The following is an 18,389-nucleotide window of genomic DNA, read 5'->3' on the forward strand; positions in this document are numbered from 1 at the left end:
GGTGATTAAGCAATACCTGTTTTTGTCTCAAAGCCAAACTTTTCTTCTGTTCAGTCTTAGCCATCAGGGCTATCCTGGATATACCACACAAACAAAAAGGAAACTTTCATAGTTTCTACATTCACATCTTCTACCATGCTGCTCTACAGAGGCATAGCCTTTGTCTTTGATTCCCAGAGGTGTATATTCTCACTAAAACCATAATGAACCAAAATGTGTGGTTCCCCTAAGCTCTCTCATGTCATCATTTTGCATGACCAGAACAAAGGAGAGGATGGTAAATGATGGTAGCTGAACAATTTAGTAAGTGTCAATTTGGTGACTCTATTTAGTCTCACTAGCAATTGCAAAATGAAATTAATAAGCACCACAGTGCTCACAGACCTATCAAGGTCCACTGTAAGATCATGTGTGAATTAGTCAGGCCTAAAATGAGCCCCAGATTTTATTTTCCTGTGCTCCAAAATCACTGTGGATGGTGACTGCAGCCATGAAATTAAAAAGATGATTGCTCCTTGGAAGAAAAGCTATGGCAAACCTGGACAGTGTATTAAAAAGCAGAGATATCTCTGTGCTGACAAACGTCTGTAGAGTCAAAGCCATGGTTTTGTCAGTGGTCATGTATGGATGTGAGTTAGACCATAAAGAAGGCTGAGTGCCAAAGAATCGATGCTTTCAAGTTGTGATGTCCCCGGGACTGCCAGATCAAACCAGTCAATCCTAAAGGAAATCAACCCTGACTGTTAATTGGAAGGACTGTTGATGAAGCTGAAGTTCCAGTACTTTGGCCACCTGATATGAAGAGCCAACTCATTGGAAAAGACACTGATGCTGGGGAGGACTGAAGGCAGAAGGAGAAGGAGAGCAACAGAGGATGAGATGTTTCGATAGTATCATGTACTCTGCTGCTGCTAAGTCGCTTCAGTTGTGTCCGACTCTGTGTGACCCCATAGACGGCAGCCCACCAGGCTCCCCCGTCCCTGGGATTCTCCAGGCAAGAACACTGGAGTGGGTTGCCATTTCCTTCTCCAGTGCATGAAAGTGAAAAGTGAAAGGGAAGTCGCTTAGTCGTGTCCAACTCTTCACGACCCCATGGACTGCAGCCTACCAGGCTCCTCCATCCATGGGATTTTCCAGGCAAGAGTACTGGAGTGGGGTGCCATTGCCTTCTCTGATCATGTATTCAATGGACCTGAATTTGAGCAAACTCCAGGAGATGGTGGAAGACAGAGAAGCCCAGCATGCTGCAGTCCATAGGGTCACAAAATGTCAGAGATGACTTAGTGACTGAATAACAACAAAATGAGCCCCAGTGTGTAAACAGTCAGCTACTCCTGTGGCCTTGACTGTGAACTCTGGTATGCTCATGATTTTTATAAGTATACAAGTCATCCAGAACTTTAAACTGTGATCCTTAATTCTGGATTAGTCTACTGGAAATTTCTGCATGTTGGATATGTATGAAATATGTCCATATCAAATTAAGATACTAATGTTAAACTCAATTATCAACTGCCAGAAACTTGCTTTTTCACTCTATGTTCTCCATTTCAAAGTATCGTAGTAGTGCTCCCCAGATCGCCAAAGCTAAAAACCTCCAAGTTATTTAGTGACTCCTTCCTCTCTTTTAACACCTTCAGCTGTCCATCAGTTTATATGGTTTCTAACTCCCCTTTTGATAGTTTCTGACTCCATTTAATTTCCCCTGTCATTGCTTTTGTTCACACTTTCATATGTCTTATAAGCAGAAATATCTAGTTAGAATTCCATTTCTGCTACTTTATCCAGACTTTTGTGAGACATTTGGATTCCATTTTTGTGGTACTCGTGGTAAAGAACCCGCCTGCCAATGCAGGAAATGTAACAGATATGGGTTCAATACCTGGGTCAGGAAGATCCTCTGTAGTAGAAAATAGCAACCCATTGCAGTATTCTTGCCTAAAAAATTCCATGGATAGAGGAGCGTGGCAGGCTACAGTCCATAGGCTCGCAAAGAGTCAGACACGACTAAAGCAACAGAGCATGCATCTTAAAATAGAAGAGAGATAAAGCTTCATCTTACAGAATAGTTTTAAGGATTTCATGAGATAGAGATATTTTAGGTAAAACAATATAGTATGTGGCTCACAGTAGGGATTCAGTGAAGATCAATCTCATGTTCACAATCATATCTCCCTCAGTTTGACCAGCGTCTAGCACACAGAAAGCTCTCAGTCTGTGTTTACTATAAATATTAATGATGTAATCATCATCATAGTCTCTCTGTTTCTAACCTTTTACCCTGTTATTCCAACCTCCACCCTGCCACTGGAATTTACATGAAATGCAAGTATCATGTCCTTTATGCTCCAAAACTTTGAATGGTTCTCTCATCCACAGAAGGTGCTTTTCTGGATCTACATAGCTGCCCTTGATCTGACCTAGGCTTCAATTCCACTCTTGTTTTCACTGCTCAACAAAAGCTCCTTACAATGAAGCCAAGGAAAAAAGCTGTATTTCCCCCACACACCAACAAACAAAAGACTGTTTTTCATGTTTCTATCAATTACCTTCACTTGGTCTAAAATAATAATGTACTACTTCATTTATCCTTCTGTGCCTCCCCAAGCAGAATTGTATGATTCCAGTTTAATTACTATAATCTCATCTTTGTACTCTTGAAGTCCAATATGTAGAGTTACTTGATTTCATATTTACTGAAATAATGGTATTAGAAAATTAAAGGAAAAATAAAGTATAAATAGATATGTTACATGTCTTGTATATTACAAACTATATAATCATATTACTTAATACTGTTCTCATGTTTATGCTGCTGATTTCTATGTAGGACCTGCATTAAAACTTGTTAACATGGATCAGGAAAATTCATGTGATTTGACTTTTCCCTAATTACTAAGTCCTCCTTAAAACAAGTAGCACGTTTTCAAAGTGCTGCTGCTACTGCTGTCAAGTCACGTCAGTCATGTCTGACTCTGTGCAACCCCATAGACGGCAGCCCACCAGGCTCCTCTGTCCCTGGGATTCTCCAGGAAGGAACACCAAAGTGGGTTGCCATTTCCTGTCAAAGTGCTGCTGCTGCTAAGTCGCTTCAGTCGTGTCCGACTCTGTGCGACCCCATAGACGGCAGCCCACCAGGCTCCCCTGTCCCTGGGATTCTCCAGGCAAGAACACTGGAGTGGGTTGCCATTTCCTTCTAGGATGGTACAAATCCTGGGATTGTGAAATAGTGAAACTAGTGGATTCACAATGTGCCAGTAACCCTGGCATTGGTCTCAGCTACAGCAGTTTGCTCTAACAGAGATTTATAATCAGTTTAATCTGTGAGAAGAAGGGCAGAGTGACTAAGAAAATAGACTCTGATTTTAGAAAATCCAAGTTCAAATTTCGGTTCCCTTCTTGCAAATTCCCATATGATCTTGAACACATTGCCTAACCTTTCAGAAACTCTTTCGTATAAAATAGAAATAATGGTACCCACACAAAAGGATTATTGGCTGTTCAGTCTTTCAGTTCCATCTGACTCTTATCCAACCATCTCATCCTCTGTCAGCCCTTTCTCCTCCCACCTTCAATCTTTTCCAGCATCAGGGTCTTTTCCAATGAGTCAGCTCTTCTCATCAGGTGGCTGGAGTATTAGAGCTTCAGCCTTAGCATCAGTCCCTCCAGTCAATATTCAGGACTGATTTCCTTTAGGATTTCCAAGGGACTTTCAAGAGTCTTGTCCAAAATCATAGTTCAAAAGCATCAGTTCTTCAGTACTCAGCCTTCTTTATGGTCCAGCTCGCACATCCATACATCAGTACTGGAAAAACCATAGCTTTGACTGTATGGACCTTTGTCAGCAAAGTAATGTCTCTGCTTTTTAATATGCTATCTGGGTTGGTCATAGCTTTTCTTTTTTTTTTTAAGTAAATTTATTTATTTTAATTGGAGGTTAATTACTTTACAATATTGTATTGGTTTTGCCATACGTAAGCATGAATCCGCCACAGGTATACACGTGTTCCCCATCCTGAACCCCCCTCCCTCCTCCCTCCCCGTATCATCCCTTCCAAGGAGGCAGTGTCTTTGAATTTCATGGCTGCAATCACCACCTGCAGTGATTTTGGAGCCCCAAAAAATAAAGTCTGTCACTGTTTCCATTGTTTCCCCATCTATTTGCCATGAAGTGATGGGACCAGATGCCATGATCTTAGTTTATTGAATGTTGAGTTTTAAGCCAGCTTTTTCAACTCTCCTTTTCACTCACCTTCATGAAGAGGTTCTTTAGTTCTTCTCTTTCTGCCATAAGGGTGGTATCATCTGCATATCTGAGGTTATTGATATTTCTCCCAGCAATCTTGATTCCAGCTTGTGAGTGATCCAGTCCAGCATTTTTCATGCATGAGGTAATATGAATTAAATTTTAATCTTACACTGTCAAGACTTTCAGATACACAAGACTCACAAGATTGCCATCTGGTATTAGTCTGCTTAGAAAGATATAGAGCTTGTCATCATAGTAACCATAGTCATTCCTCATCTTTGATGGGAATTCTTCTAGAAATTCATGCAACACATTTCAGGGGAAGAATGATAATTATACATCCAGCAGGTCAAAGAGCAGCCTTGCATTAAAAGTATCAACCCTACAGGCATTGGTATCTCTGGAAGTGATCTATTTGTAATAGCCTATAAAGTCTCCAGAAAAATAAATTCTAGTCCAAGAGTTTAGGGAAGCACAAAGCTGTAGCTTCCTACCAGGTAGTTTTAGTTTCTCCACAGCAAATTAAATTTATCAAATTGATCATTCTATTATAAATAATATTATCTAGTAACATAGCTGATATTTCAACTTTCATCAGGTTACCAGGTAACTGTAAGAGGAGGCATTTAACTGATGGTCAAATTCTCCACAAAAGATTAAAAGGGACTGTTAATTCTCTGCCTATACATAGAATATAAACTTTGTAAGCATCACATGTGTGTATGTGTGTGTTCAGTTGTTCATTCATGTCCAATTCTTTGCAACCCTATGGACTGTCACCTGCCAGGCTCTTCTGTCTGTGGTATTTTCCAGGCAAGAATACTGGAGCAGATTGCCATTTCCTCCTCCAGGGGATCTTCCCAACCCAGGGATCAAACCCACATCTCTTGCATCTCCTGCATTGGCTGGCAGATTCTTTACCATGGGCACCACCTGGAAAGCCCCATATATGCATATATGTGTATGATAACAATCTGATGAAGTGTTATAAATGTATCTAAGAGGAAATTAAACATGGAGGGTTTTGTATGAAATGAGTTGTAGAGGTCATCATTTGGTCATTATTTTGCCTAATTTTCATGAAATACCTTGTGTTGTTCATCACAGAGAAAGTTTTGCTCTTAGGTTAGTGTTGTTACCTAATGCATCATTAATAGGCAATATGTGACATGTGAGTAAAAATGGGATTCTGGTCCTCTCTGTTGTTGTAAGGAGCAACAGAGCTGACTCATAGGACCATTTTACTGCCACTCTCAGATGATTCTTCTGCCCAGACCTCCCAGCTCAGACAAATTGACTTTGACGTTTTAAGCTCTAATTGTTTCCTAGGAATGCAATTTTCATACACATGCCAGTAGAATTAAGAAGATTGAATGTGAGTTGTTATATTAAAATGGACCTGCCTCTCTGTATGGTTGATTATCATAGTTAAATATAGCACCTGAATGATGAGACAGAATTATCACTGAACTCTCCCATTGGAACAGATGCTCTATTGTGGCAACAGGCCTCCTCTATCTTGTAAACATGAACTACTAGTTATTGATAATGTGCATGAGTTCAACTAAGAATCAGCACAAGGCAATCTAATTCCAGGAAAATCCTTCAAAGTGCATAAACCCAAGGTCGATGACATTCTCTAACATCATCTTCATCTTTGTAAGTAGACATTAGGATTAAGAATTCAACATCCCTTCTGAAAGGAGGGTTGGGGAGAGTCTTCTATGACACCACAGTTTGAAAGTGTCAATTCTTCAGTGCTCAGCCTTCTTTATGGTCCAACTCTCACATTGATTCCAACTGCAGGATGGAGAGCCTTCATCAATCCTTGGGAAACTGAGGACTTAATTTACAGTAGGCACATCTCTCAAGGCAGGTCTCTCACCGAAATTCCTCGTATTAGTGTCTGGTTGCAGTTTGCTAAAATAATAAAAGCATATCATCAACAGCTCATGCATTGCCTTGGTGTGGACCCAGAGTGCAAGCATAGACAAAGAGCAGACACTGACTTCACACTCCGATAGGTCACAGTTTGGTAATGAAATCAAAGTGCATGATCAACAGTTCATACATTGCCTTGGCGTGGACCCACAGTGCAAGCACAGAGGAAGAGCAGGCACTGACTCCACACTTCTGATAGGTTGCAGTTTGCTAAAATAATAAAAGGGTGTGATCAATAGCTCATACATTGCCTTGGTGTGGACCCAGAGTGCAAGCACAGGAGAAGAGCAAACACTGATTTCACACTTCTGATAGAGATCAAGCCCTGAGCGTTTGGAGTGTGAACACTGACTCCAAGACATTAGACTACCAGAGAACTACCCCTGCTGCTGCTGCTAAGTTGCGTCTGTTGTGACCAACTCTGTGCGACCCCATAAACAGGAGCCCACCAGGCTCTGCCGTCCCTGGGATTCTTCAGGCAAGAACACTGGAGTGGGTTGTCATTTCCTTCTCCAATGCATGAAAGTGAAAAGTGAGAGTGAAGTCGCTCAGTCGTGTCTGACTCTTCGAGACCCCATGAACTGCAGCCTACCAGGCTCCTCCGTCCATGGGATCTTCCAGGCAAGAGTACTGGAGTGGGGTGCCATTGCCTTCTCCAGAGAAATAACCCTAGCGGGTACCAAATGGTGAGAACTCACACAAAGGAAACCACTGTAAAGAAGACCCAGCATCACCCAACCACCAAAAGCACCCTGTGCAGGATGCCTCATCTAAACAACAAACAAAATACAAACCCAATCATCAGCAGACAGGATTACCACCTCACTCAGTGTTTCCCATCAGAGGAAAAGCAAACAAACAAAAACTCAACACAAATCTCACCCTATAAGAAACTTACACAAACCACTGGACCAACCTTAGGGGGCAGAAACCAAAAGGAAGAAAGAATTCAACCTTGGAGTCTGGGAAAAGCAGACCTCAAACACAGTAAGTGTAAAAAGAAATAATGAAAAAGCAGAGAAATATTACACAAATGAAGGAACAAATTAGAAACACAGTGGTCCAAATAAATGAAGAGGAAATAGGAAAACTACCTGAAAAAGAATTCAGAATAATGATAGTAAAGATGATCAAAAACCTTGAAAACAGAATGGGGAAAAATGCAAGAATCAATTAACAAAGACATGGAAGAATTAAAGAATAAACATGGAGACAAACAACACAATTACTGAAATTAAAAATACTCTAGAAGGAATCAATGGCAGAATATTTGAAGCAGAAGAACAAATCAGTGACCTGGAAGATAAAATGGTGGAAATAACTTCTGAAGAGCAGAATAAAATAAAAAGAATGAAAAGAAATGAGGATTGTCCTCTGGGACAATATCAAATGCACCAACATTCGAATAATAGGGGTCCCAGAAGAAGAAGAGAAAAAGAAAAGATATGAAAAAATTTTTGAAGAGATTATAGTTGAAAATTTCCCCAACATGGAAAAGGAAATAGTCAATCAAGTCCAAGAGGCACAGAGAGTCCCATACAGGATAAATCCAAGGAGAAACACGCCAAGACACATACTAATCAAACTAAAAAGACTAAACACAAAGAAAGAATATTAAAAGCAGCAAGGGAGAAGCAATAAGTAACATACAAGGGAAACCCCATATGCTTAACAGCTGATCTTTCAGCAGAAACTCTGCAGACCAGAAGGGAATGGCAGGATACATTTAAACATTTAAAGTACTGACAGGGAAAAATCTACAACCAAGATTACTGTACCCAGCAAGGATCTCATTCAAAACTGATGGAGAAATCAAAAGCTTCTCAGACAGGCAGAAGTTAAGACAACTCAGTACCACCTAACAAGCTTTACAACAAATGTTAAATGGATTTACATAGTCAAGAAATACAAGAGAAGAAAAAGGATCTACAAAATCAACCCCAAACAAGAAAATGGCAATGGAAACATATATATCAATAATTACTTTAAATGTAAATGGATTAAATGCTTCAACCAAAAGACACAGACTGGCTGAATGGATACAAAAACATGACCCATGTATATGCTATCTACAAGAAACCCACTTTAGACCCCAAGACACATATAGACTGAAAGTGAGAGGATGAAACAATATATTCCATGCAAATGGGAAGCAAAATTAAGCTGGAGTAGCAATCCTCATATCTGACAAAATAGACATTAAAATAAAGAAGATTACAAGAGATAAGGAAAGACAATACATAATGACCAAGGGATCAATCCAAGAGGAAGACATCACAACTGTAAATAATATGCACTCAACATAGGAGCACCTCAGTACATAAGACAAACACTAACAGACATAAAATGAGAAACTGACAGGAACACAATAATAGTAAGAGACTGTAACACCCCACTCACACCAATGGATGGATCATCAAAACAGAAAACTAATAAGGAAACACAAGTCTTAAATGATACATTAGATGCTGCTGCCACTGCTAAGTTGCTTCAGTCGTGTCCAACTCTGTGTGACCCCATAGACCGCAGCCCACCAAGCTCCCCTGTCCCAGGGATTCTCCAGGCAAGAATACTGGAGTGGGTTGCCATTTCCTTCTCCAATGCATGAAAGTGAAAAGTGAAAGTGAAGTCACTCAGTCGTGTCCGACTCCTAGCGACCTCATGGACTGCAGCCTACCAGGCTCCTCCGTCCATGGGATTTTCCAGGCGAGAGTACTGGAGTGGGGTGCCATTGCCTTCTCCATGCATTAGATGAGATGGATGTTATTGATATCTTCAGGACATCCCATCCAAATGCAGAGGAATACATCTTCTCAAGAGCACATGGAACATTCTCCGTATAGACCATATCTTGGGTCACAAATCAAACCTCAGTAAATTTAAGAAAATAGAAATCATATCATGCATCTTCTCTGACCACAATGCTATGATATTAGATATCAATTACAAGAAAAAAAACTGTAAGAAACACAAACACATGGAGATTAAACAACACATTTCTAAAAAACCAACAGGTTACAAAGAAATAAAAAGGGAAATAAAAAAATTTCTAGAAACAAATGATAATGAAAACTTGACAACCTAAAGCCTATGGAATGCAGCAAAAGCAGTTCTAAGAGGGAAGTTTATTTATAGCAATAGAATCCTACCTCAAGAAAGAAGAAAAACATCAAATAGACAGCCTAACTCTACACCAAAAACAACTGGAAAAAGAAAAACAATAAAAAATCCCAAAATTAGTAGAAGGAAAAAAATCATAAAGATCTGAGCAGAAATAAATGAAAAAGAAATGAAAGAAACAATACTAAAGATTAATAAAACTAAAAGCTGGTTCTTTGACAAGATAAAATTGACTAATATTTAGCCAGATTCATCAGGAAAAAAGGAGAAAAGAATAAAATCAACAAAATTAGAAATGAAAAAGCAGAGGTTACAACAGACAATGCAGAAATACAAAGGATTATAAGAGACTATTATGAACAACTATATGGCAATAAAATGGATAACCTGGAAGAAATGGACAGATTCTTAGAAAAGTTCAATCTTCCAAGAATGAACAGGAAGAAATAGAAATTATAAATAACCTAATTACAGGCACTGAAATGGAAGCTGTGATAAAAAAAATCTCCCAAAAAAGAAAAGCCCAGGACCAGATGGCTTCACAGGAGAATTCTGTCAAACGTTTAGAGATGAGCTAATGCCTATCCTTCTAAAAACTCTTTCAAAAAATTGCAGAGGAAGGAACACTTCCAAACTCATTCTGCAAGGCCACCATCACCCTAATACCAAAACCAGACAAAAACAACACACAAAAAGAAAACTACAGGCCAATGTCACTGATGAACATAGATGTAAAAACCCTCAACAAAATTTTAGCAAACAGAATTCATAAACACATCAAAAAGCTGGTTTTTGCATTCTAGGAATGCAAGGATTCTTCAATATATGCAAATCAATGTGATACACCATATCAACAGATTGAAAGATAAAATCCATTTGATAATATCAATAGATGCAGAAAAAGCCTTTGACAAAATTCAGCACCCATTTATGATTACAACTCTTCAAAATATGGGCATAGAAGGAACCTACCTCAACATAGTAAAGGCCATATATGATAAGCCTCGAGTGGTCATGTATGGATGTGAAAGTTGGACTGTGGAGAAAGCTGAGCGCCAAAGAATTGATGCTTTTGAACTGTGGTGTTGGAGAAGACTCTTGAGAGTCCCTTGGACTGCAAGGAGATCCAACCAGTCCATTCTGAAGGAGATCAGCCCTGGGATTACTTTGGAAGGAATGATGCTGAAGCTGAAACTCCAGTACTTTGGCCACCTCATTCGAAGAGTTGACTCACTGGAAAAGTCTCTGATGCTGGGAGGAATTGGGGGCAGGAGGAGAAGGGGACAACAGAGGATGAGATGGCTGGATGGCATCACTGACTCAATGGATGTGAGTCTGAGTGAACTCCGGGAGTTGGTGATGGACAGGGAGGCCTGGCATGCTGCGATTCATGGGGTCACAAAGAGTCGGATGTGACTGAGTGACTGAACTGAACTGAACAGCAAACATTATTCTCAATAGTGAAAAACTGAAAGCGTTACCCCTAAGATCAGGAACAAGACAAGGGTGTCCACTTTCACCACTCTTATTCAACATAGTTCTGGAAGTCCTAGCTACAGCAATCAGAGAAGAAAAAGAAATAAAAAGAATCCAGATCAGGAAAGAAGTAACGCTCTCACTGTTTGCAGATGACATGATACTGTACATAGAAAATCCTAAAGATAGTACCAGAAAATTACTAGAGCTAATCAATGAATTTAGCAAAGTTGCAGGATATAAAATCAATACACAGAAATCATTTGCATTTCTATATACTAACATAGAAAAACCAGAAAGAGAAATTAAGGAATCAATCCCATTCACCATTGCAACAAAAAGAATTAAATATCTAGGAATAAACTTACTTACTGAGACAAAAGAACTGTACACAAAATTATGAGACACTGATGAAAGAAATCAAAGGAAACATAAATAGATGGAGAGATATTCCATGTTCCTAGGTAGGAAGAATCAATATTATGAAAATGACTATATCACCAAATGCAATCTACAGATTCAATGTGATCCCTATCAAATTACCAATGGCATTTTTTACAAAACTAAAACAAAAAATTTCACAATTCATATGGAAACACAAAAGACCTCAAATAGCCAAAGCAATCTTAAGAAAAAAGAATGGAGCTGGAGGAATCAACCTTCCTGACTTCAGATTATACTACAAAGCTACAGTCATCAAGACAGTATGGTACTGGCACAAAAACAGAAATATAGACTAATAGAACAAGATAGAAAGCCCAGAAATAAACCCATGCACCTATGAGTACCTTATTTTTGACAAAGGAGTCAAGAATATACAATGGGGCAAAGACAGCCTCTTCAATAAATGGTGCTGGGAAATCTGGACAGCTACATGTAAAAGAATGAAATTAGAACACTTCCTAACACCATACACAAAGATAAACTCAAAATGGATTAAAGACCTAAATGTAAGACCAGAAACTATAAAACTCTTAGAGGAAAACATAAGCAGAACACTCGACATAAAGCAAAATCCTCTATGACCCATCTTCTGCTACTGCTGCTGCTGCTAAGTTGCTTCAGTCGTGTCTGACTCTATGCGACCCCATAGATGGCAGCCCACCAGGCTCCCCCGTCCCTGGGATTCTCCAGGCAAGAATACTGGAGTGGGTTGCCATTTCCTTCTCCAGTGCATGAAAGTGAAAATTGAAAGTGAAGTTGCTCAGTCGTGCCCGACTCTTAGCGACCTCATGGACTGCAGCCTATCAGGCTCCTCTGTCCATGGGATTTTCCAGGCAAGAGTACTGGAGTGGAGTGCCATTGCCTTCTCCGGACCCATCTCCTAGAGTAATAGAAATAAAAAGAAAAGTAAACAAGTGGGACCTGATTAAACTTAAAAGCTTTTGCACACCAAAGGAAACTATAAGCAAGATAATAAGTCCACCCTCAGAATGGGAGAAAATAATAGCAAATGAAACAACTGACAAAGGATTAATTTCCAAAATATACAAGCAGCTCATGCAACTCAATACCAGGAAAATAAACAACCCGCTCAAAAAGTGGGAAAAAGACCTAAATAGACATTTCCCCAAAGAAGACATACAGATGGCTAACAAATACATGAAAAGATGCTCAACACTGCTCATTATTAGAGAAATGCAAATCAAAACTACAATGAGCTAATCACCTCACACTGGTCAGAATGGGCCTCATCAAACAGTCTACAAACAATAAATGCTGGAGAGAGTATGGAGATAAGGGAACACTCTTACACTGTTGGTGGGAATGTAAATTGATACAGCCACTATGGAAGACGGTATGGAGATTCCTTGAAAAAACTAGGAATAAAACCACCATATGACCCAGCAATCCCACTCCTAGGCGTATACCCTGAGGAAACCAGGGTTGAAAAAGACACATGTATCCCATTGTTCATTGCAGCACTATTTACAATAGCCAGAACATGGAAGCAACCTAGATGTCCATCAACAGATGAATGGATAAAGAGGTTGTGGTACATATACATAATGGAATATTACTCAGCCATAAAAAGGAACACATTTGAGTCAGTTCTGATAAGGTGGATGAACCCAGAACATATTATACAGAGTGAAGTGAGTCAGAAAGAGAAAGAGAAACATCATATTCTAATGCATATATATGGAATCTATAAAAATGGTTCTGAAGAATTTATTTACGGGGCAGCAATGGAGAAACAGACATAGAGAATGGACTCATGGACATGGGGAGAGGGGAAGAGAGAGTGAGATGTATGGAAAGAGTAACATGGAAACTTACCTTACCATATGTAAAATAGCCAACGAGAATTTGTTGTATGGCTCAGAAAACTCAAACAGGGGCTCTGTATCAACCTAGAGGGGTGGGATGGAGAGGGAGATGGGAGGGAAGTTCAAAAGGGAGGAGAGATATGTATACCTGTGACTGATTCACGTTGAGGTTTGACAGAAAACAACAAAATTCTGTAAAACAATTATCCTTCAGTAAAAAATAAAAAAAAAAAAAGAATTCAACATCCTTCTAATTCAAGGAGGAAACATTAGATAAGAATTTGAACATAAATACTTTACTGGTGACTAAATATTCTAGATCTATTTAGAGGATATCTCTACAGCAGTATAGCCTAAAAAATTTATATTTCTAATGTTTGTTGTTCAATTGCTCACTCAAGTCTGAACTCTTTGTGACCCCATGAGCTGCAGAACACAAGGCTTCTCTGTCCTTCACTGTCTCCCAGAGTTTGCTCAAACTCAGGTCCATTGAGTCGATGATGCCATCCAACCATCTCATCCTCTGTCACCCTTCTAATGCTTAAAGAAAGTGAACGTGAAGTCGCTCAGTCATGTCCGACTCTTTGTGACCCCATGGACTGCAGCCTACCAGGCTTCTCCGTCCGTGGGATTTTCCAGGCAAGGGTACTGGAGTGGGCTGCCGTTTCCTTCTCCAGGGGATCTTCCCAACCCAGGGATCAAACCCAGGTCTCCTGCATTGCAGACAGACACTTTACTGTCTGAGCCACCAGGGAAGCCTCTAATGCTTAGGATGTGTTTAATTAATATACTCATATGTAGACCTTGCATTAAAGTATGAACTGGAAAAAGTTGAGGTATTTGAATAAGCCTACATTATAATTGTAATTGACAGCTAAAATTTCAAATGATATTAAAAATAATTATAAGCATAAATTAAATTACTTTTTCTATTCAAAATAATATTGTAGTAGTTATCCAAGCATGTTTATTTAAATCACTAAACAGAGTGAAAATTGTCTTATGTTAACAGTTCATTTTCTAAGTTAAAACAAATCTGGAGTGAGTAAAATGAACAATATGGTAAACTTAGTTTCAGCTAATTTTGCTTCATCCTTTTATTTTCTATTTCCTGTGAATGGTTTAACAACTATTACAAACTAAGAGGAAATGCAAATGTTAGCTTGGAGTCTAACAGCTTTTACACGTCATAAATGTTGGTACGTTTTCAGTGAAATTGAAATTGTACTTCCAAGTAGAAATAAAAATGTCCAAGCTGATTTTGCTCTGGAACGTTCATGCCTGCCTACAAGTTCATGCCTGCCTATAAGTTCGTGCCTGCCTATAAGTCTGTGATGAGAATATTAATTCTCTTTTGCAGCTTCTGCCAGCAAGAGAAGCTGCCAATGACCTTCCAGGCCTGCGTGATGACCAAGGAGTGCCAGGTGTCCGAGTGGTCAGAGTGGAGCCCCTGCTCAAAAACATGCCATGACCCGGCATCCCCTAAAGGCACCCGCATGAGAGCTCGGCTCATCAGGCAGTTTCCTATTGGCAGCGAGAAGTGTCCAGAACTTGAGGAAGAAGAGCCCTGTGTGTCTCAAGGAGATGGAGTTGCCCCCTGTGCCACGTGAGTTAATAAGGACAGTGGTCTCTGCTGCCCCGTCTGCCCAAACTGCATATTCCTTTAGCTGTTTGATTTCAACTGGATGGTGTGTTGAGAAATACTGATTTTTACAAATTCTAAGTAGAAATGTATCTCTTTACAAACACTATCCTATAAAAACAAATAATACCAGTTTTACTAAATAAAAGTGTCAGTAACAAGCTATGTTTTCCAATCTTCACAAAAGTTGGATTTTTAGCAGTAGTTCTTTGCATATTTTCTATAATGAGGACTGACAAGCTTTTTTTGTAGTGGAGAAAATAGTAAATTTGTTAGTCTTTATGAGCCACATGTGTCTCTGTCATGATGATTCAACTCTGCTGTTGGAAAGTGAAGTCACTCAGTCGTGTCCGACTCTTAGCAACCCCATGGACTACAGCCCACCAGGCCCTCCGTCCATGGGATTTTCCAGGCAAGAGTCCTGGAGTGGGGTGCCATTGCTGTTGGAGCTGTAAGCAATATGTAAAGAAATGAGTGTGGATATGTCTCCATAAAATTTATTTATAGAAACAGTACAGGTTGAATTTAGCCATAGTTGGTCAACTAGTCTATAAGGTAAAATAATCTTTCAAAATATAGGTTCCTTTTGCCTATTGAGCAAGCCCTATTAAAATTCAGTACTGTGTATAACAAATCCTATTAAATAGAGTAGAATACTACATCAAATAATAAGACTTTAAGCTCTCTCAGGACCAAGATTGCTTATTAACCTTGGGTGTGGAGATTGTTTCTTCTTCAATCACTTGTATATGTCGTAGGACCAGGCACATAGTAAGTGCCCAATAAATGTTCATCAAATTCAGATTAAACACGACTGATTTTGAAATATTTGGCACTGTAACTATATTGTTTTTATCCTTAAAAATCATTTCGAAGACATTTCTGTGAGTTAACTTGGTGATAAGTATGTTTCAGGTTGGTCTGAATGTAGAGAGTATTTACGAAAAAACTTACAGAATCTTAGTTTATCAGTAGGTACCCACAAGCTTCATTGAAAGGTTCCCTGGAATATTTGAAACATTTAGAGAACAGGCTTACAGCTTGCACTTGATGAACCAGTGAAGAGGAAAATTACCATTACCAGCTGCTGCTGCTCCTCCCATTTCTAACAGTAATAATAATAATAACAAAGCATAGTAATGATTCATACAAGATCTTCAGTTATGCAGCACTATGGAATCCTCCCTTCTCCCCTAACATAACCAGTAACTGAACACTCTGAAGAGTTTCCTTCCTAACTTCTCTGCCTGCCCCACTGACTTGTGTGTTCCCCTGACATAACAGTTTCAGGGAAGTTGCCAGGTTCTCTAGTCAGAGTGTTTCGTTTCCTGCAAGATTCTTCCTTTTTTTTTTTTTTATCTCAAGTTAGGATGTCTTTATCCTCTCAGTTATTCAAACATCATTAACTATTAATTAAAATAAATCCCTATTCTAAATCTCTGTCTTCTAACCCTTTGTGGATGGTAGCATCTTTTTTTAAGAATGTGTAATCACTTGACATTACTAAAAAATTTATTTCTCCCACAGGACTCCTTAGGATGACCTATGTTGGGATGCTGCTCTATAAAAAAAATAAAATAAAAATTTCATTTTAACTCCCCTAATGAATAGCTTGTTTAGTTTTCTTTTCTGTCACGCCGCCCCATCCCTCCTCCCAAGGCATCAATTATCAATGATTTTATAATTGACCTGAATGCTGCACCTCCTTTATAAATATATGTCAAGAGCATTGTTCCTTGATGCCCCAGACCTGTACCTCTGTTAAAATTACCACTTACAAAAATTGAAAAATGGGCATGAAGTTCACCTTTACCGACATGAAACCTTACCACTGACAAAGCAAAGCATCTTGATCAGACATCCAAGAGCCCATTTAACCTTTTTGTCTAATTGAGATGAGCATTAGCACATCCATTTGTACCTGTGTTGGCTGTTAATCTGATTACTAAGGAAGCATCTTGGTAAAGTGACATAAAGTACTCCAAGAGCCATTTTCTTTGTGCTTTTAGAATATCCATTTTCCTTGAGGTGGAGAAATGCCATCACTGTCTATCTTCAGTGACATCAAGACCCTGGCTATCTCCTTAAAGCATGTGTTAGGCTGACAATCCCCCGACATTTTTTTCACATCATAATCTTGATTGGAGCTTTAATTTAGAAGCATAGATCATCTTTCCTATGTTCCACTGATTAGAAATGTCAGCTCTTTTCATCATTCATCAGTACTCATCAGGGATGCTCAAATGTTACAGGAGAAAAAAAAAACACTCTTATTCTCAGCAATAAAGAGAAAACTCTGAATTATGTTATATTTTTGTTACTAACACACAATTAACAATTTTGACCAGTACGAAGAAGGAATTTTCATACATTTTATTAAAGACAAAACAAATGTTTGGGTTCATCATCATATAGAATGTTCTCCATTCTCAGATTCAATCTTCCTTTGTTTATAAACATGAAAAAAGGGCAAGCCTGAGTTCAGCTTAATTAAACATAAAATGTCATATATTCAGCATTATGCTCTCTTTGCATAAAATATTTATAAGTAACTTCTAGTAGGTGCAATTAAAACTGGATCATCTTAAATTTAACCCCTCTTTAAACGGAGCAGGGTAAGGATGTAGAAGAAGGGATTGAAACTGAACCTGTGCCAGAGGTGTGGTCTAAGATTGATTCAAGGGGAAGGAATTGTTCAGATTAATTTTCTTGAGGGGAAAAAACAAATTGGATTGGAGAAAAGTTTTATTCACTAACACATGGCCACTGCCGGCATTTTCTTTATCTAGATACAGCTGGAGGACCACAGAGTGGACTGAGTGTCGGGTGGACCCTCTGCTCAGTCAACAGGACAAGAGGCGAGGCAACCAGACGGCCCTCTGCGGAGGAGGGGTCCAGACCCGAGAGGCATACTGCGTACAGGCCAACGAGAACCTTCTCTCGTTGAACACGCACAAGGACAAAGAAGGTAAATCTTGTTTTCTTCTCAAGTACTCACCTATGGACAGCAGGCATGGGAGCATCCTGCAGGGGTATATGTGCAGTCATTTGGGGGCATGAAGAGCCATATATTAGTTCACATTATGGCAGATATTAACTATGGTGAATGGTAGTCTAAATGATGGTTGTAAAAATAATTAATAAAGTTCCATCTTTAGTTCATTCTGGTTTGTTGACAAGCCTCTCTTTAAATTTTGACTTCAGATTCTGAGTCAGAATTTAGAAAGAGTAATCAATTATCAAAATAGAATAAACATGTGTCTTATAAGGATACATATAGGATGCAAATATGTGTTCCAAAGCCCAAATTTCTTTTCTTCGTATAAGAATAAGTAAAACCTGTATGTTAAAAAAGAAACTTTGTTTTGCTGTTTTATAATGATGTTGAAAAAATAAATTAATTATGGTATTCAGAGAAAATTCACTTTGAATTTAAAAGAAATAGAATAAAACTACAGGAAAAGATCTTTAACCCAAAGGCATAACTTAAAAAAAAAAAAAAAAAAAAACCTTTGATTAAATGCTTTGATTTGGTAGACATATCTTAGAATTTTTTTGGTCTAAATCTCAGTTTGGGGACCAAATGTGATAAGTGTACAAAAGAATAAGTGAGTCCAAGATGGCCAAGACTAAAAGTACATATTGTTAAATATTAATATTAGTCTAAAATTCTGATCATCATTGGACTGAG

The 18,389-nt window shown here is 38.8% G+C and overlaps 1 protein-coding gene across 2 annotated transcripts in view; it reads left to right on the forward strand.

Annotated features, from left to right (window-relative positions):
• Window positions 1–18,389, forward strand: part of THSD7A (thrombospondin type 1 domain containing 7A) — a 475,647-nt gene that overhangs the window by 240,481 nt on the left and 216,777 nt on the right. For both annotated transcript variants that reach the window (XM_027540050.1, XM_027540049.1), the window contains exons 3-4: window positions 14,417–14,662; window positions 17,488–17,666. In XM_027540050.1, coding sequence (XP_027395851.1) covers window positions 14,417–14,662; window positions 17,488–17,666 — 425 coding nt within the window. The remainder of the gene's footprint in view (window positions 1–14,416; window positions 14,663–17,487; window positions 17,667–18,389) is intronic.

This window comes from Bos indicus x Bos taurus, chromosome 4, assembly GCF_003369695.1.
Source record: "Bos indicus x Bos taurus breed Angus x Brahman F1 hybrid chromosome 4, Bos_hybrid_MaternalHap_v2.0, whole genome shotgun sequence".
In the NCBI taxonomy this organism is placed as follows: Eukaryota; Metazoa; Chordata; class Mammalia; order Artiodactyla; family Bovidae; genus Bos; species Bos indicus x Bos taurus.